The sequence below is a fragment of the Silene latifolia genome, chromosome 10, assembly GCF_048544455.1.
Source record: "Silene latifolia isolate original U9 population chromosome 10, ASM4854445v1, whole genome shotgun sequence".
NCBI classification, from domain to species: Eukaryota; Viridiplantae; Streptophyta; class Magnoliopsida; order Caryophyllales; family Caryophyllaceae; genus Silene; species Silene latifolia.
In genome coordinates, this window is record NC_133535.1 from 137,171,921 (window position 1) to 137,192,485 (window position 20,565).

At 42.1% G+C, this 20,565-nt stretch overlaps 1 protein-coding gene across 1 annotated transcript; it reads left to right on the forward strand.

The window, feature by feature from the left end:
* The first annotated feature begins 1,407 nt into the window (after nucleotides 1-1,407).
* Nucleotides 1,408-2,073, forward strand: LOC141608317 (F-box protein CPR1-like). Its single transcript, XM_074427678.1, has one exon. It carries the CDS (start codon nucleotides 1,408-1,410, stop codon nucleotides 2,071-2,073), a length of 666 nt encoding a protein of 221 aa, XP_074283779.1.
* Nucleotides 2,074-20,565: the final 18,492 nt, after the last annotated feature.

Genomic DNA, 20,565 nt, shown 5'->3' on the forward strand with positions numbered 1-20,565 from the left:
TTAGTGATTGAAGCAATCAAATGGACTTTCAACAATGATTCAAGATGATCAAGATAATCAAGAAAGTCCAGACAATGATATTTTCTAAGCCTTAGTCGAAAAATGTAAGAGTAAGTGCAACATTCTCATTTAAGTCAAGTAATGGCAAAACCATGCAACAGTATGCTGTACTGTGGTTTCTGGTACTACCGTATGAAGGAGGTCTTTCGACCAAAATGTTTTAAGTGTTAAAACTTTGCAAATTTCAAACCTTAAACATTTGAATTTTCAAAAGCTTGAAAATAATCTGAAATTTTGGAGTCACAAAACCACTAGACTAAGCCTCTAGTTTTGTGCAAACATCTTTTACTAAAATGGCAAAGAAGACTTGTCAAATTTGTAAAGTAAGAAATTTTTTTTGCCATTTTGGTAAAAGGTCACATGTTGAGTGTAGTAGCTTAAGTTTTCTGATTTCTTAAGCCCCAGCCTATAGTCTAACAGTTACCATCACTCAAGGCTACCATTTTAATATTGGATTTATTTTTTCTAAGTTGTACTTACCTAAGACTAAATCCACTATAAATAGAGTGTCTTAATCACATTTATTTCTTAAGACTTCCAAAGCATTTATTGTAAAACATTGCAAATCATTTGTGCATTAAAAGCTTTGTTCTTCAAATGTTTGCAGAACGTTTTTCAGATTTTTAAAGTCTTCAAATTGTTTTCGAAAAAGTTGTAAAACCTCCAAGTATCAGTTCGCTGTACTGTGACATAATGAGTTTGTTCCATGATTCTCGTGTTAGATCTTAATTGTGATCTCCATGTTCATTTAGTGAACGCTTGAGATTCAAGATTCTGTAATACCCTGAGATAGAACCCATAAACTCTTGAAGCGGAGTAGCTTTAAGTTTGAGTTCAACCGGAGTAGGTTGGCGAGTTATTTCCATTGTAAGGGGTTTAGTAAGTTTGAGTAAATTTCTAAATAAGCAATAAAATAACGGTTGGACGTAGGCCTCGGAGTAGAGGCTGAACCAATTTTTAAAATGTCGTTTGTTTGTTCATTTACTTTTACGTTCTTCCACTTTGCTATTTCTTGCATGTACCTAATCAAGTTCTGTGTCACAGTCACCTATACTGTGACATAGAACTACTGTACCTTCTTGTGAACTTACATTCAATTAAGTTTCTCAAGTCTTGTACTTCAATATTCTTTGCTTAAGTTAATTAATTAACCAAGTTCAAGATAAAATTTTAAAAGGTACACCTAATTCACCCCATCCCCCTTTTATGTGTTAATCGTTCTTAACTCTTCACAATGGGTTGATTTGTTTAACTCCAGTTTCTAGTGAATACTTTCTTTTATGGAATCCGGCTACCCGCAAAGTGCATAAATATAAATTAGATGGATATTTTTAGAGTTTTGTTAACATGCTATTTGAGCCTTGTGCTGTTTATGGATTTGGGTATCCATCATCTGCTGATGACTATAAATTTGTTAGAATCTTGAGCTCGCTTTTGGGAGGTGAACTAGGTATTATTGCAGTACATGTCTTTTCTCTTAGGGAAAAAAGTTGGAGGAGAATCGATTCCGATATTGACAATTATTTTGTTTGTGGACGTGGACAAGGAGTACTTATTAATGAAAAAATTTATTGGCCTGGTTGTTGTGTTGAAGGTGATGGTGATGTAATTGTTAGCTTCGATTTGGGGACCGAGACATTTGCCATATTTACTTATCCAAACTCGGAACTACTACTACCCTTAATGTTAGGTGCCGTAGGAGAGTGTTTGAGTAAATTCACTTGGGACGACAATTCGATGGATATACTGAAACCTCCTTCGGTGATGGAAACGATTAGTCTTCCAAAGGATTTACACTTAGATATACCATCGGTAATGATCGGGTACACTAGAACGGGAAAATTTTTTGTGACAGGGTTGTTCAGTGAGTCTGATGACGGGTCACTGGATAGCTTTCTGATGCCCAGGAGTAGTATACTGGCGTTGATTGATTTAGGTACCGAATCTACACACTACACAATGCTTCTAAAGTTTCAAGCATCGTTTAATATTGCAAATATTTTCCAAGCTTAGTTTCACCGTTTTCTGAATTATAGTTAGATTCCTTATTGCCAGAACATGTTTAGTTGATAATTTATCGGGTTATTTTCATCCTTTGAATTTACAAAACTATTAGTCAATTCAGAGTATGCTTTTAACTCTACATTTCTTCTATCTGTCTTCTCTGATAGAAGAAATTTCAAGGGCATTGTGGGGTTTGTGCCTTCTCTGATTTTGAGTCATTGTCTGTAGTTCCTAAGTGTGGACACGGGCCACGAGGGCGCTTGGGAAACAAACGTTTGCATTTGTGGAGTCGCCACCAATTTATTGTGGAAAATTGGAAACCGTTCGAATACCTCGTGTCATGTCAAGACACAAAGTAGGGACATGAACACTAAGCAATCGTTACCTCTATGTCTAGAATGACTCTCGTGGATGCCAATGAACACGGATATTCACAGAGATCTGGGGTAAGGGGTGAGGGTACGTATTAGGAAGCTCTTTTGATCGAACACCTAATCCCACCCGCCTCGATAGCGGCCTCTACTAATGATTAGGGAAATTGTCTATACTCGATATATTGTCGGTTATATGCATGCAATGCAACATCCAAGTTTTAATCCTAACATGTGAGAATTAACTAAGTCGGTAAATAATTAATTTAGCATAAAATTGGGTCGAATCGGGATTTAAGATTGATTGAATGTGAGAGCATGTAAATAAATCATACAAATGCGATAAATAATACAATAATAGAAAATTACAATAATTACATCGGGTTTAATCGATTTATGTCGAAAATACCTCTAAAACGGATAATTTGGGAAAGAATAAATAAACGAACAGATTATTAATGATAATACGAATGACAATTAATTGAATACGTAAACTAATTAAACTAGGTCAAGGCAGAACGGAAATTCAGAGACAGAAATCAACCTGGAAGAGGCGCAGCAGAGCTGCGCCCTCTGGAAGAGGCGCAGCAGTTGCTGCGTCTGTTCCAAGGTTGAGTTCTGGCTGTGAAGCCGGAACTGCAAATCGTTAATATTCGTGGGTGCATTTAATGATTGATTACGATATTTACTCGGATGAAAGTGATTTAATACATTAATTACATGTGAATGAGTCATAAAAACGATAAAACATGGACGAGACGAATGTAAACGAATTAATACAAGATTAAAGATTGATTAGCAAATTGATGAACTAAACAAATTACTTAGGTTAAATATGATTGATTAATGATGAACTAACGACGGACAAACAGATGGGAATATACCAAAGGTCGAATTCCAGAAACTCAATATGAATGAATCGAATTTCTACAACACGGTTTGACTTTAATGAAGAAAACCCGCAAATATTGGTTATTTGGGATTTAAGTCGGGAATTTAATGATGAATTATATGCTAACAGCGATTAATAATATGCTAAAATATCATGCTTAAATTATTATGAACAATGAACAAACAATGACGAAAGAAAACAAAGGAACGAAACTAAAAGAAGACGAATGAAGAAGAAAGGAAGCAGGAACTACGACAGCCTCACGAAGAGGCGCATCAGGTGCTGCGTCCCTTCGAAGAGGCGCAGCAGTTGCTGCGTCCTTTCTCGACGTCTGTCTTCTGATAATTCGTAAAAAGGGTTTTAAACATGGTTTTAGAAATCGGTTTTAATTGTACTTTCGACATAAATCTTACATGATGATTACAAAAAGTAAATAACAATAAATAAAAAGGGAGATTTACACCCTCAGACTTACATGTTTGACGAAACGAGATGAACTAAGTTTATGTTCTAGTGATGCTCGACTCGAATGTAACGAAAGTGCCCTCGTAAGAGGAAAACGATTAAGATTAATTAAGTTGATTGATGTGTAGTTGGTCAAATTGGTCGGTCATGCAAAACGAGGCTGGTACTCAGAAGGATCCGAGCTTACATGGTCGAAAGTTCAAGCACGTAGGCGCCAAGAAGTAAGAACGTGGACTTAGAATGCAAAGGGAGAAGAGAAGGGCGGACACTCGCGTGAGAAATATGAGGAGCGAAGGCTCCTATTTATACTAATCACGTGAAGGAATAGGGTTTTCGGAGAGACTTTGGAAGTGAATCTCGGAAAAGATATAAAAAAGATACGAAAATACGCAGAAAAGGACATGGGAAGAGGCACAGCAAGCACTGCGTCTCTTGGAAGAGGCGCAGCACCTGTTGCGTCTGTTCCCAAGTGGTTTCCTCCTGCGGAAGAAAGATTTCTGTGTTTGGTTTACGGAATAACGGATTAATCTTATTTTCCTTAATATTTTGTATGAATATTAAGGGAAATTCTTTACCGAAGATTAAAATATTGTGAAATATGGAATAGAAATATCGGGAACATTCCAGAACATTCTGACTCGGGATTTTGCGGTTATCAGAAAATGAAGACGGTTTTACGTCCGGACTCCAAATGTACTCTAATTACTGTCAAAACGACCGTATCGGCGCGTAGATGACAACTAAGAGGTAGACATAAATGTTTGAGCGATCACTTGACGATAAACTTACGAACTATCACAAATCGTTCCGCGTACCAAACATGCGGCCCAATCATCACCGGGTGGTTTGCAGGAGGTGCAGAAATGAGGTGTCTACAGAGCCCCCACTTTGACTGAGGCTTGGACAAGGCGAAAGTCAAAGTATAGCCATCAGGTCAACCGAAGATTACAACCTGACGACTATGGCGACGCGAGGCGGCTCAAGGGGTCTGAGCCAAGGTATTGTTGTCGGGAACATTTTAGAGGCTGTCGACTATCGGGGAGGGTCGTTTAAAGTCCATTAGACTACGTAAGGAAGCTCGCCAGCCATAAGAAGAGACCATACCTGAGATACCCCTGGGTGAAACGAGACTGAAAACGCTTCGGCAAAACTCTTTGGTCTGAAGATAACTTGGTGTCTGAAGGCATTAGGGGGGTCACAAGGATTCTGAAGAAACTTCTAAATACCTCCGAGGGTGCATAGGAGCTAAAGGATAAGCATGGGAGCTAAAGGGTAACTAAGGTTTGGAAACAAGAAATATTGTGAGTGGCAGGACACATGCGGGAACTGCTGAGAGAAAACTGCTTGGGTAGTCTTCAAACAAACTTCAGAAGAATGTTGGGGTAAACAAGAAATATTGTAAGCAGCAGGACACAGGCTGGAACTGCTGAGGAGAAATCTGCTTGGGTAGTCTTCAAACAAACTTCAGAAGAATGCGGGGTCAATGTTGATCTCCATGTCTCGAGAGGAAGTGACTGTCGGTCGTGAACTCTCGTTGGGGAACATAGTCGGGAATTTATCTCCGTGTCTTGAGAGGGAAAGTCTATCCGCTTACTCTCGGTTGGGAAAAATATGATGAAGGCGTGTCGAAACACGTGTCGAGAAATACTTGCTCGTTGTGACAAGCAAGGTCTTGGAAGTGTAAATAATGTACGATAGTCTGCCGTTGGCTTGGAAAGCGCGGGTATGAATGAAGAATAATCGTCAAACGGACCAAAAAGGATAAATGTCATCGGGGAAGAGGCGCACCAAAGATGGGCCCACTAATAACGAACTCATAACGAATTTTTGAAAACTCGTATGGAGGGAACCTCATGAAGAGGCGCAGCAAGAGCTGCGTCTCTTGGAAGAGGCGCGACACCTGCTGCGTTTATTCCTGAGTGTGTATTTTCTGCGTAAAAACGCGATAAACAGAGGGTTTGTAATTCATTTATTCGAAACACAAATTACCCCTTTCTCTCTCAAATATTAACCACTTCTGCCAAAATTTGATCCAAAGGGTTGCATTAATCATGACTAACCGAGGTATGTGTCTCACTCTTGCATTAATCATCCACATTTGCTTAATTTGGATCGAAAAAATTAGGGTTTTCAACCCAATTAATTCGAAAATTTGGGGCTTTTCCCCCAAATGGATTTGCCTTGTAAAATTGATATTAGAAATGGGTAATTGGTAATGTAGGGAACATAACCATGTATTTGTTTCGAATTTTCATTGAGTTTTGAGCATTCGAGTGAATTTGAGACGGTTTCACAGCTGAACCGTAAATTGCTTCGAAAATGACCTTAGGATTGCCCATTTATGATGAAACTTGATATTTGGGATCCATGGATGATGGGTAAACTTCCTACCATCTCGGAATTTTGGTTTGTAACGGCTTTTCAGGGAACTTTTCTAGGGCATAATCGTCGTTATAACGAAATGCTGCCGAAATTTTGACTTGAACCTATGACTAGGCTTCGACTCAGGCTTGCCTTGAATCTAATACCACATGAGTGATCGGGTTTGGGGGAATATAGCCAAAGATGGCGAGAAAAGGAACGTTTTCTGGGCTTCCGAAGTCTCGACAATCCCTTAATCCGGGCTTGTCGTCACGTGACGCGGCCTAAAACTACTTTAATGTTGCAGGTGATGAGGCTTCTACTTCTGGGAGAGCTCCCATGGAGATAGACGCTGCTGTTGACGCTTCTCGTGTTATCGAGGAGGCTTCAGAGGAGGCTTTCACCGCCGCGGTGATGGCTACTGGTGGCAAGGTCCACAAGGAGGAGGCTGTTGAGAAGGAGGAGGTCCCGAGGCAGGCCAATGTTGGGCGAGGAGGTCGTTAGCTGAGGGGAGCACCCACCTGGGCTGAGACTTGGGATAGCAGGCACTTGCTTTGGGCTGCCGAGAGTCACCTGTCCTACAGGACGGTGAAGAGCTTGGTAAATAGGAACTCATTACTCATCACTCACCTTCTTTCATTCTATTTGCTCATATCTTTTCCAATTTTCATTCAAAACTAAAGATAACTTTTGTTTCAAATCACAATAGGAGGCCGGGAACATCAGATCGTTCTCGTGCTACATGACAGCGATGGAGTGCTACGAGAGACTGTCTGCGGAGGAGCGCGCCATGATCGAGCGTGGAGCGTTTGGTGCCTTGGTATAGGCCTGGAGGGATATCGTGAAGAGGAAGCTACGGGCTAACCTTAGCCTGGTCTGTGCTTTCTTGGACCGATTCTGGGACACGACTTCCACTTTTCACATGCCTTTTGGTTAGGTGGGAGTCACGTTGGAGGACTACGGCATTATTTCGGGCCTGCCGTGTGGGACCGAGGAGGTGGAGTGGCCGGAGACTGCCGTGAGGGTGGACGCGGTCGAGACTAGGAGGTTGATCAGCTGGAACTTGTCGCCGAAGGCCGTTACAGTGCCTGGTTTGGTGCCTAGTTCCTATGTCCGAGACTACTTTGCGAGGAAGACCCCGGTGTCGGTGGTGATTGATGGGAGAGAGACGACTCCTCCTCCCTGTACAGCTGAGCAGAGGGCCCGTTTGTGGCTTTGGTGGTTTCTGTCTTCGATCAACCTCGGAGACAAGGGAGAGAGGCTGTCGATGAAGCTTCTTCCCATCCTTTCTGACCTGAGCTCCCTATGACGTTGGGACTGGGTCACTGCTGGTTTTGCGGTCCTCATCCGCTTCATGAAGGCCATGGTTCGTCCGGAGTTAATGGAGAAGGGGACTTCTCCTGGTGCTGTCAGCCCTGGACTACTGTTGGAGGTATGAACCTTCATTAGATTTAAAAAATCAATTTTTTCTTTATCAAAGATCATTATTGACTATCTTACTTCACAGGCGTGGGTGTACTCCTACTTTCCGAGTCTCTCGCCCAGGAGGACGGAGCCGCTGGAGAGGACCTATCCCGTCGTGAGGGATTAGGTGATGTGCAGGACGAGGAGCAAGCGTTCCTATCACGGTGTTTACCGACGGGACGTGAACGCTCTTCAGCTGGACAGCGTGAGCATCTCACTTATATTTGCTTTGTGTTTTTCATTACTTTTGAACGATCATAAGAATGATCCCTTGTTTGTCTTGTCCAGTGGGTGCCCAGGCCTTGGGCAGAGTACGCTGGAGTGCCTCCTTTCGTGGCTGAGGTTCTTCGGTCTAGGAGCTCGAGCCGGTTGCTGTTGAGGACGTCGATGGGTCCTGTGTGGTACTTGGGCGAGCGCTTGGCTCGTCAGTGCTCTCGGGATGTCCTGACGGTTCCCATCGATTCTCCTAGGACGATGTTCAGGGAGCCTTCTGAGGCTGAGAGAGAAGCTGACTTGGCTGGCGTTGGTGGTGACGCCCTCCTTCTTCCAGGTGAGGACTACTCGGCGTTCCTCTACGGGAGGTTGGCGTACTGGCCGGTGGTGGTAAGCATCTTACTCTCCTTTATTTTGCTGATTTTGAAAACACGATGAAAGATCATCGAATAATGAGAAACATTTGACTTTGCAGGAGGTTGAGGCGGCGGGCATCGAGCCCCCTGAGTACCCCGAGACCCTCGAGTACACTGACGCGACCGGGAGGACGACGATCTCCGAGCTGCGTGACTTTGACGTAGCTGTGACGGATGATGGCCTGGACGACTGGTAGCATCTGATTCGGAGGGTGAGCCTCTAATTTGCGTGATTTTTTTTGTGTAAGAACACATTTGATTGAACTTATTCAACTTATTGAGAACTTCTTTTTGAAAATGCAGGTTGCGCCGTCCCGGTTTGTGGCGTTATTGAGGGTGGCCAACCGGCTGCGAGCTACTGCCGTCGAGGCACTTGTCGGCGGTCGAGGTCGTCAGGTATGAACCTTCCGTTTATTTCATTTTTGAACTTTCTAAACTTTCTTATAACCGCTTGAAATAATTGACATGAGCCAATTTTGTTGCTTGTTGGGGGACCGTGAGCTGGAGCGAGAGTTGGCCCAGTCTCGGGAGGAGACAGCTCGCTTGCTGAAGGAGCTTGAGGTTCGCGACGCCGGGGTTGCCGCTCTCGAGGCGAGAGTTGCGGAGCTAGAGGGCGACCGACAGTAGTTTTCTTGTTTTGTTGCTTGTATTTTGCACACTTTGTACATTATGGACTTTTACTTTGAACATTTCGGAATTTACTTGGGGCTCGAGCCCCCAGTTTGGTGTACATTCTCCTTTTTGGCTGTATATAAGGTGGCCTGAGTGCCTTGCTGCTGGGTTGCGTTGCTTTTATCTGCAGGTTAGCTTTGAACAGGTTTGGTAGATGACGGTTTATGCCGTCATGCTGCCGAAATTTACATAGAAATTACATGGAACACACATTTGTATATACATATGGCCTAAATTAGCGCAAAACGAATGACTCAAAAGAATGCAAAACTGCAAAAGAAAGTGCAAAAAATGCGAAAAAATCTCCGGAAATGACCGGACGGTAAGGAGGGTTACCCCCCAAAAAAGAAAACAAATAGAAACCTATAAGTTAGAAATGAAATGAAAGAAATATAAAGTAATATATAAGTGAAGTAAATATATGAATTTTGAAATGAATTAAGTTAAAAAAGAAGATTATTTCCTAGAATGAATTACATTAAAATGAAAATTAATTCCTAAAATGAAAAATGTTAATATGAAAATTATTTCCTAAAATGAAAAAAAGTTAAAATGAAAATTATTTCCTAAAATGAAAAAAAGTTATAATGAAAATTATTTCCTAAAATGAAAAAAAGTTAAAATGAAAATTATATCCTAAAATGAAAATATACAAGTGTGCTAAAGTGACAAAAATGTCGATACTGCCTCGATATGCGTGCCCGCGGAATTAGGAAACACGAAATATGGCAATTTTACGTATTTACCAAAATAATAACCCGTAGGAATTGGAAATTATTCGCCAAGGAATTTAGGAAAGATCCAACGCGGAAAATCACAGAAACCTTGCTGAGGAAGAGGCGCAGCATGAGCTGCGTCTCTTTGAAGAGGCGCAGCAGGTGCTGCGCCTGTTCCCGGGTGTGTCTGCCCTGGCAGATTTTAGTAAACAGATTTTAGTATAAATAGAGACGTCGATAGAGCTTTTATTCACACAATTCTTCCGTTTCTTCTTCGTCTATTTACATAAAATTCTCAATACAAGCGCTCATCATGAATACTTTGGAGATTAGCTTAAAGAGTGGACCAATGAGTTTTCCAACATGGAGAAACACGACATGGGTGCCTATAATCTTGAATCATTGCTGAGTTTGAAGCTTATCAAGGTTGTCAAACCATTTTTAGATGCTTGTCTTGATTATTGGGACCTGAATTATCATGTTTTTGCGTTTCCTGAAGGTGACATTTGCCCATTTCCTGAAGAAATTGCTGCGATTGGTGGGTGGGACCCAGAACACTTACCTGCTATTCCTTCTACTTCACAAGGGTATACGAGAAAATTTAGAGATTTGCTTGGATTGACCATACTTGAGGTGGACCGTTTAGTGACCTCAAAAGGAGTGCGAATGTTGGATTTTATTGACCGATTCATTAATAAGGCCGACCCCACCGTTTCTTATGTTGCTAGGCGAAGAGCCTTCGGATTTTGCTTGTTGCATGTATATGTCCTTCAAGGGCATGTTGATGAAGACTTGAGAGGTGATCCTCGTCTCCTGGGCCTAGTTGAGCAAATGGAGCTGCGCAGGAGTCCAGCTTGTTTATGTTTAGGAGAGATCCTATTGGGTTTGGATAATAGGAAAGCCAATCGCGACCTACCGTACTTGGGAAGTCCCATTATTTTGTAGGTAAAAGAACATCTCTCTTTTCTTTTTTCTTTTTTTTTTTCGTTTTTTCGTTTTTTCTTCTTTTTTTTTCGTTTTTTCTTCTTTTTTTTCTTCTTTTTTTTAATACCCGTTTTGGTAGGTGTGGCTTATGGAACGGCTTCGATTGATCGAGCCCCCAGTTCATGTTCCATCTTATCATGCTCGTTCGATTGCAATGAGAACTAGGTTGTATATGGTGGACTTTACCCGAGTCTACAATTATTGGGAGAATAAACTGAAGAGTGATGATGGCCCCTTGATTAGGTGGATTGTACCATATCACTAGAGTGTCTTCCTTGGATCCTACTCGATCTGTGCGCATTCCTGGCTTGGAATTCACGGTGTGCATTTTCCCAGAGAGGTTGATGAGACACCGTCCCGCGGACTGCCGTGGCGCTTACTACGGAGAGCCGAAGGGAGTGGGCCATTAAATGGGCCCAAAGGACATGTGGTTCTTGAACTCTTCTGCTAATGCCTTATGGGTGTTGGATTCCTACTTGCGATGGAGGAAAGCTACTACTCTGGAAGAGCGTGGGAGATTGAGGAAGCGCGAGCCTGTTGACTACAAGGTGCGCGAGATAGAAAAGGAGATAGAGAAGCATCTGACCGAGGGAGAGGAGGAAGCCGGGTTTCGATTTGTTCATCCTTTGAAGAAACCGAAGACCTCTCATGCCGTGGAAATGGTGATTAACAAGAATGGGAAAGCTAGACCTCGAGAAAGACCGTTGGTTATTAGGTCCGAAGTGGCGCAAGAGCGTCCGGCTCGTGGTCGCGACAAGAAGTATGACAAAAATGACAAGGGCAAAGGGAAGATGGAGGAATAGCCCATGTCTTTATTATTATTTATTATTATTATTATTATTGTAATAAGAAGGTGGGGTTTTTATAATCCTAGCCTATTTTTCTTTGCATTATTGTTATTATTATGTAACGTATTTGTTAGGCCCAGATTAGCCTGGCCTGACCATAACCTGGCCTGACCTTACAAGGCTGACTAAAGAAGACGAAGACCGGGCCATTCTAGCTATTATTGCAATCAGCTTGCCTTATACTGGAAGAGAAGCCTGGTGGTAAGGACAGAATAGCCTGGCAGAGTATTAAAGCAGGCTAAATTAAGCTGAAGAAGAAGCAAAACGGTTATATAAAGATATATATTCGTGTCCTATCTTCAAGGAAGACTAAGTCTACTTGTAAAACCATATTGCCCATGAACCTAGACGTGCAAAGGAAGAGGATCAATTAAATAAGAACGAGTCAACCGGATTAATAGGAATATGCCCTATTAATCCGTGAATAAATCCCGACAAAAGAGAAGGACGTTGAAGACCAAAAGACAACGTTCATTTTTATGGCTATAAATCTTTGTAACTCTAGCATTGGCAAAGGCATTGATTATTCATTAGGGCGAAATTAGTCTATTATTTATCTTCTCGTCATTTTATTAGCGTTCACTTACTTAAACAAAATCTGTATTCAGCTTATCAAAATAATATAAACACTATTCTTTTCTCCTACTCTTTTCTTTTTATCCATTTACAACATACCAAACTTATAGAACTAGATACCCTGACTACTCTATAATTAAGCCGGATCCTTTCAGGAAAATCCTGCTAAAACAATTGGCGCCCACCGTGGGGCATCTAGTTCTTCAACCAATAAAATTCCCCTTATCATTTTTCATTTAATATTCACACAAAAATGGTGGAACTTACCGCAGAACAACAATTAGCGGCTGCCCTGGCCAAGATCAAAGAATTGGAGACAATCCAAGAGAAGGCGACCCGGCGAAGGAAATCAATAGGCTGAAAGAATCTGAGTCTAGCCTGAAGAAAAAATTGGAAAATCAAGCTTCAGGATCCAAGACCAGATTCGAACCAGGAACCCCATTTTCATCCATTATCAAAAACATAGACTTCTCCAATTTTGGAACCCCGGAGAAGGATACATTATCCGATACCCCAACCATTCCCAATCATGAGACAAACAAAAATCAAGCAATAATGATGGTCATGCTTCAGAAATTCAAAAACTCCACAACAAAATAGAAAACATACCCGGAGTGCCGGACCACTGTGGTGAAGTAGAAGTTGATGACTTCAGCAGATTCACCCTTTGCAGATGAAATTGCAAAAATTGATCTCCCCAAGAAATTTACTGTTCCGTCCATGAGAACTTATGATGGAACGTCTGATTCACAAAATCACGTTGCCATATTCAAACAGAAAATGTTGGCTGCCTCAATACCCAGTGAACTCAGGCAAGTCTGCATGTGTAAAGGCTTTGGTACAACCCTGATCGAGCAAAGATTACAATGGTTCATCAATCTCCCAAATGGAGGTATCAAGAATTTTGCGGAATTGATCAATGCCTTCAATCAACAATTCGCAAGCAGCAGAGATATGGCCAAGAGACCCAAAGAACTGTTCAGGGTAAAGCAACTTCCCCGAAGAATCTCTCAAAGAATTTCTGGGCAGATTTGTCAAAGAAAAGGTGGCCATTCCCAGTTGTGATGAAGAAACAGCGGTGGAAGCCTTCAGGCAAGGAGTTCTGCTTGACAGTGACATCTATGCAGACCTGACTAAAAAAGCTTGCCCGACCTTTGCCACTGTTCAATCCATCGCTTTAGAGCATGTCAGATTGGAAGAAGACCTCAACTTCAGGACGAACTCATCCGGAGGAAAGCAAGGCTATGGACACACTAACAGAAAAGCTCCTACCGAAAGGAGGCAATCCCGGATCGACCCTATTCCAGGCCTGAACGATCCGAAGTCAATATGGCACAAGAACATAAAGGTAACCTTTCTAGCCTTCCAACTATTCCTGAATATAACTTCTCTATTAATACCGCAGGATTAATCAAACGCCTGGAAAACCTGGGAGATACGATCAGATGGCCAAAGAAATCCGACAACCCCAGGAAAGATCCAACAAGATGGTGTGACTTCCATCAGGACATCGGACACACCACAGAAGAATGCATCCAACTCAGGAAACAGGTGGCATATCTTCTAAAGAAAGGCTACTTGAAAGACTTAATCCAAAGACCAAAGAACAAAAATGAAGAACAAAACAAGAGAGATCCGAAGAAAGAGAGACCCTCCTCCTCCTCCCCCATCTATGAAGTCAAATTCATAAATGGAGGATCGAAATCGTGATCCGACCAGCTCACCAAAAAGAATATCCGGGAATCCGGACTTCAACCTCCTTTCAGGCCCAAGTCATTGCCTGCTATTACCTTTGATGACTCGGACTGCAAGGAATATCGATCTACATTATGACACCGGTAATCACCATGCAAATCGGCACAAAGAAAGGTATCAAGAATCCTGATAGACGGAGGCGGTTCAATCAACCTGGTGATGCTTGACGTCCTTAAAGCTATGAAGATAGACGAAGGGAAGATCATCAAGAAATCCAGCGTCTGGTGGGCTTCATGGAGAAACAAAGAACACCTTGGGAGAAATCGGCGCCTACCTATGTAGAAGGCGTGGCTTCATATGAAAGATTTGGAGTAATGGATTGCCTATCCTCGTATAATGTAATCCTGGCAGACCATGGATCCACAATGTCAAAGCAATCCCATCAAGATACCATCAATGCGTGAAAATTCCAACAGAATGGGGGATAACCACCATCAGAGGAGAACAAAGGACGGCTCAGGAATGTTACACTCAGGCTTTGAAACCCTCAAAGTCAGGTAAGTCCCTCGCATAGCAATTAAAGTCACCTGTCAGGGAAGAGTATGTAGCACAATCACAGATGGAAACAGGAGAAGTCATATTAGATCCAGAATTCCCTGACAGGAAAGTACTCGTAGGGTCGATACACCCGACTCAATCGGACCAAATCGGTCGACTTTCTCAAAACTAAAATGTCTTGTTTTGCTTGGTCACATTTTGATATGACTGGTATAGATGCTGATGTTATTACTCATAAGTTGAACATTGACAAATCCTTTAAGCCTTTGTACAAAAAAAAGAGAAGAAAATTCGCTGCAGAAAGGCATGAAATCATCAACCAAGAAGTTCACAAGCTACTGGACATGGGGATGATCAGGGAAGTAATGTACCCTGACTGGCTTGCAAACGTGGTAGTCGTCCAAAAGAAAAATGGCAAATGGAGAGTCTGCGTAGACTACACCGACTTAAACAAAGCCTGCCCAAAAGATCCATTTCCCCTGCCACACATCGATGCAATGGTAGATGCCACTGCAGGCCATGAAATGTTAACGTTCATGGATGCCTCCAGCGGATTCAATCAGATAAAAATGCACCCAGCAGACCAGGAAAGCACAACTTTCATCACTGAAAGAGGTATATATTGTTATACTGCTATGCCCTTTGGATTAAAAAATGCAGGTGCAACCTACCAAAGGCTAGTCAACATGATGTTCAAATACCAGATAGGAGACACCATGGAAGTCTATATAGACGACATGGTAGTCAAGTCAAAAAAGCGAAGACCACATCAAAGACCTGGAAGTAGCCTTTCAAATACTGGAGAAATTCAATATGAAGCTCAAACCACAAAAATGCCACTTCGAGTCTCAAAGGCAAATTCCTGGGCTACATGGTGACAAAAAGAGGAATAGAAGCCAGCTACGAACAGATCAAAGCTATTCCGGAGCTAGAACCACCAAAGACAGTCAAAGACATACAAAAGCCGATCGGAAGAATAGCGGCCCTAAACAGTTCATTTCAAGATCATCGAAAGGTGCAAATCATTTTATAACCTCGTTAAGGAAGAACAAGGACTTTCAATGGACCCCGATCATCGACCGCCTTTGAAGACCTAAAGATATACCTATCCTCTCCTCACTGCGGGCAAAACCAATCAAAGATGAGCCCCCGACGGATATACTGTCTCGATCCACGAAACTACTTTGTCGGTGCGGTCTTGGTCAAAGAAGATGACGGACAACAAAGACCCCATCTATTATGTAAGTAAAAGTCTACTGGACGCAGAGATCAGGTATGGCCTGCTTGAAAAATATGTTTTAGCTTTAATTATGAGTTGCACAAAATTAAGACCATACTTTGAAAGCCACCCTATAATAGTCAGAACCAATCTTCCTATCAAATATGTACTTAGAAAGCCGAAATTATCCTGGACGAATGTGTAAATGGTCGATCAAATGACTAAGCATATACAATATAACATTTGAACCAAGGACAGCAATTAAGTCACAAGCACTAGCAGACTTTGTGGCTGATTTTAGTCCGACCCTAGAACCCGACCTAATAAAAGAAGTAAACAAACTGACCAGCGACCAAACAGACCTAGAATGGACCCTATTTGTCGATGGTGCAGCCAACACGAGGGGCACATGCCTAGGAGTAGTACTAAAATCGCCACAGGGGGATAAGATAGTACAGGCTATAAGTCGTGCATTTGAAGCCACCAACAATGAAGCGAGAATACGAAGCCCTAATAGTCAAGTTAAAGGTATGTATTGACCTTGGTGTACAAAACCTAAAGGTACGTCTTGACTCCCTCCTTATTTCAAACCAAGTAAATGGGATATATACTGACTAAAGACTCAAAGATGATGCTTTATTTAGATGTTGTTCAAATCTTAAAATCAAAATTTCGCAATTTTAATATTGACCAAATTCCCAGGGACTTGAATACCCAGGCCGATGCTCTAGCCGGCCTAGGATCCAACTTCAGTCCCCTAGACTTCGACAAAATACCCATCGTACATTTATTAGAACCTGCAATAAACAAACAAAATGAAAGCTTCCCAATTTATATTGCCAATTCTTGGACAAAACCCTACTATGATCACTACAACAGGAATCCTTCCCCTAAATAAGCAAGATGCCAGAGCACTAAAAATAAAAGCCGCTTCATATACTATTATTGACAACGTGCTTTTTAAGAAATCGCAGTCCGGGCCGTACCTCGGATGCCTGGAACCACAAGAAGCGAGCAGATATTATCGAAAATCCATGAAGGATACTGTGGAAATCATAAAGGTGGAAGAAGCCTGGCAAGCAAAGTACTCAGAACAGGTTATTATTGGCCTACCCTGAGAGCCGATTGCTTGGATTTTAGCTCTAAATGCAAAGCTTGCCAGATTCACGGACCATATATCCATCAGCCATCTGAGGAACTACATTCCATATCCGCACCCTGGCCATTTATGAAGTGGGGCATGGATATAGTAGGAAAACTACCTCAAGCACCCGGACAGAAAGTTTTCATGCTAGCAATGACTGATTACTTCTCCAAGTGGATAGAAGTCAATCATACGAGCAAGTCAAGGAGAAGGATGTCATAGCATTCATCAAACATAACATCATATGTAGATATGGCATCCCCTCTGAAATAGTATGCGACAATGGCACACAATTTGTGGGAAAAAGAACAGCAGCCTTCGTGCTCAACGGAACATCAATGCAAACATCCACACCAGGATACCCAAAAGCCAACGGTCAGGCAGAATCCAATAATAAGGTGGTAATCAGCTGCATAAAGAAAAAGCTGGAAAGAAGAAAAGGCAGATGGGCTGAAGAACTCCCCCTGGTCCTTTGGGCTGACAGAACCACGCCTAAAACTTCCACAGGCCAAACCCCCTACTCCCTGGTCTATGGATGCGAAGCAGTAATCCCGGCTGAGGTGGACATTCCATCAGCCAGATGCAGCCTAAACACAATAACAAGCAATATACCTCTAATGCAGGACAACCTAGACTTAACAGAAGATCTAAGAGATGCAGCGAGCATCAGATTAGCAGCATACCAGCAAAGGGTTGCAAAAAGCTACAACAAGACTGTCAAAGCCAGGGTATTCAGGGTAGGAGACCTTGTCCTCAGGAAAGTCTTCCAAAACACAAAAGAAAAGAATGCTGGCAAATTGGCCCCAACGTGGGAAGGTCCCTATCTGATTGATTCAATAGTCGGCCAGGGAGCTTATAGATTACAAACCCTGGACGGCGAAATGATCCCAAGAGCTTGGAATATTGCACATTTAAAACTATTTCACATATAAAATATATCTCTAAATCCAGGTACAACTTTTCACCTTGACATCTCTTGCCTGGAAACTACATGTATGATACTTGCAACTATATGAATAAATGCCGTATATGATTTCTTCAAATTATGTGCCCAAATACTTATCTATGTTCTCATATTTACTTAGCGAAATCTTCAATACTTGTTTTACATATTGCATTTTTAAAACAAATCTTAAAGATTGGGGGCCACCCCCACCAAATATCCAACTGATATCCAAATTTCAGTTGCAAAACAGGCCTTTAAATATTGAGCTCCACTTAAACATACAAAGCTGGAAAACTTCTTCCTGACTTGTATAACACAGATGGGTTATAAGCCCTCCAGACAGGCAACAACCCCACCCATAACATACAATAAAAATAAGGACTGGCGATCCAAAGACAAAAAACGCCCCGATCCGATTAAATAAATGGTCGATCCAAGACACATCCAACATTTCAAAAGTACCTTATCAAAACACAAAAAGAAACAAACAAAGACCAAATATTTATTCATCCAAAATAATTGGCCTCACCACACACCTAATAACCATCCGTTCCAGGGACATCCCCCCTGGATGGGCCAAAAAACGTTTCTAAATATTCATTCCAGGGACATTCCCCCTGGATAGACCAAAACCTAAAAGAAAAACAAAACTAAGCTATCTTTGAGCCAGTGACCGACTCACAACCATCCGCCATTTCCTGGTCATCAGACTTCGCCTTGGAAGGAGGAGAATCCACCTCTTCTTCTTGACCCATATTGGCCAAATCAGGATACTGAGCGTCCAAAGCCATCTCATCCCGGTCCGGATTCCAATTAGCCCGGTCAGATTCCGGATCCCTCATAGCATCAACCCGGCCTTTCCCGAAAAAGTATTGAGCAGCATCAGCCAACCTCGCCTCCACCAAATTCTTTTCAGCAGCAAGCTCCTCATTTTTCCTCAACTGATCCTGCATTGCCTGCTTCTCAGCCTCCAACTCTTGCCTAACACCTTCTCGGCATTTTTTGCACCACCTCACAAACTATAGCGCCCCTGGTTGACTCCCTAGCTGTCCCCAACTGAGATTGAAGTACTACTTCATTACCCCTGGATGTGTGCAGGTCACGGTTAAATTTATCCAGTTTTTCCTCCAAACTAGAAACCCTGGCCTAGGCATCCCTAAGTTGACAAGCAGTAGCCAACCCGGCATCCAATCCCTACATATATATAAAATCAATCAGCCAAATACAAGGCAAAACAAAAAGCACACGAACAATTAAAAATATCCCTTTACAACTAACCTCCCTAGCCTGGGAAGCAAGTTCAGCAGCCTTTGTCACAAGAGAAGTCGAATAGAAACCACTCGGTAGACGACTCAAGAGTACTAGCGGACATTAGCCGGCCGCTCATTTTTGCGAAAAACTCATCTATCCGTGCCCGGGCATCATCCATGTCATCAACCCTAGTAGACACTTGCCTTATACTCCTGATTGGCTGAGCCTGGATAGGCTCTCTCTCTCCCTCCTCCCCTTCCAGGATAACATCTTCCCTCTTCCTTTTTTGAGCCTGGACGACCTCCGGTGACGCTATCCTGGGTGGATCTTGAGTAGGCTGGATATCAGAAACCAGAATATCAAGCGTTTTGTCACTCCCACTAGCCTCCTGGCTCTTGGACTGTTCAGCAATCCTAGCCACCCCAGCCTTCAAATCCTTTGCAGAAAAGCTGGCCAGCCTAGCAGAAGACCTAAATACTGAATATATAAAAAATATACGTGAGTATCAAACAAAAAATGACAGGAAGATAACGGCTAACATAAAAACATATAGAAGACGTACAGGAAAGAGCAGTAGAACTAGGCTTGCCTTTGGGTACTCTGACCCCAGTCAGCTTGGTCTTCATATACCGGGGCAACAACTCCCTGCCCAAACTAGCTGGCCAGGTCCTCTCCTCCTCAGGATTGGCAAGGAAAGCCTCTATCCTGGAAATAACGTCCTCATCAAGAGGATCAGAACTCCAATCAGGAGCTGCAAAAACCGTCAAAATTACACAGGTAAGAATCAAAATCCATTAATTTCATGTAATGTATATTGCAAAATAAAAAGTACAGGGAACCTACCACTCTCCAAGGGAGGATATCTCAGATAATCAAAGCCTGATCCCAAAGTCTCAGTCCGGACAAACAGGAAAGTCTTTGCCCAATTTTTATCATCTCCAGAGTCCAGGTTAGTAATTAATAGAGACATTTTCGATTTTATTCTCAAATTAAAGCGACCATCAACAGGATTTTTCATATGATATACTGCCTTGATATCATTAATAGTAATTACAAGATTGTCTTTAGCACATAAATTTTCAATAGAATGGACAAGTTTCCAAACCATTGGCATAATCTGAAAAGGGGATACCTCCATAGCACGGATGGTGTCAATCATTAAGGGAGTAAAAGGTAACTTACAGCCTGCTTTGAACGCCCATTCAAAAATACTGAACCAGCCAGGTTATACCCGATTAGCCCCGACCGGACAAGACTCGGGATCCATACCTCGATTGACTCGGGAATTATTTTCTTCTCCCTTAGAATCTTGTCATAGTTTGTTTTTAGTAAGTTTTCATCAGGGAAAGAAGAATCCAGAGATTGAAGAGCAGTAAAAACAGAATCCTGATACTTGAAAGCCACAGCACGAGCAGGAGGATCAATTTCCCTCACCTCTTCCTCTTGGATGTCTGTGGGTTCAGGCTCAACAGCAGCAGCAGCTTTCTGGGATGCGGGACGTTTTTTGGCTCCCATGTCTTTTATTGTCAGATTTATCGTGATGAAGTTAAATTATTTAAAGAATATAAACTAGCAGAACAGGATTGCTAAGAAGTAGGGAAGAATTTTAGAAGAAAATTTAGCAAAGAAAGTGGAGGAAAATTGGTGGAGAATAATCTCGTCCCAGATACCGTATTTATAGAAGATGAGCAACGGCATGAAAACCCTAGA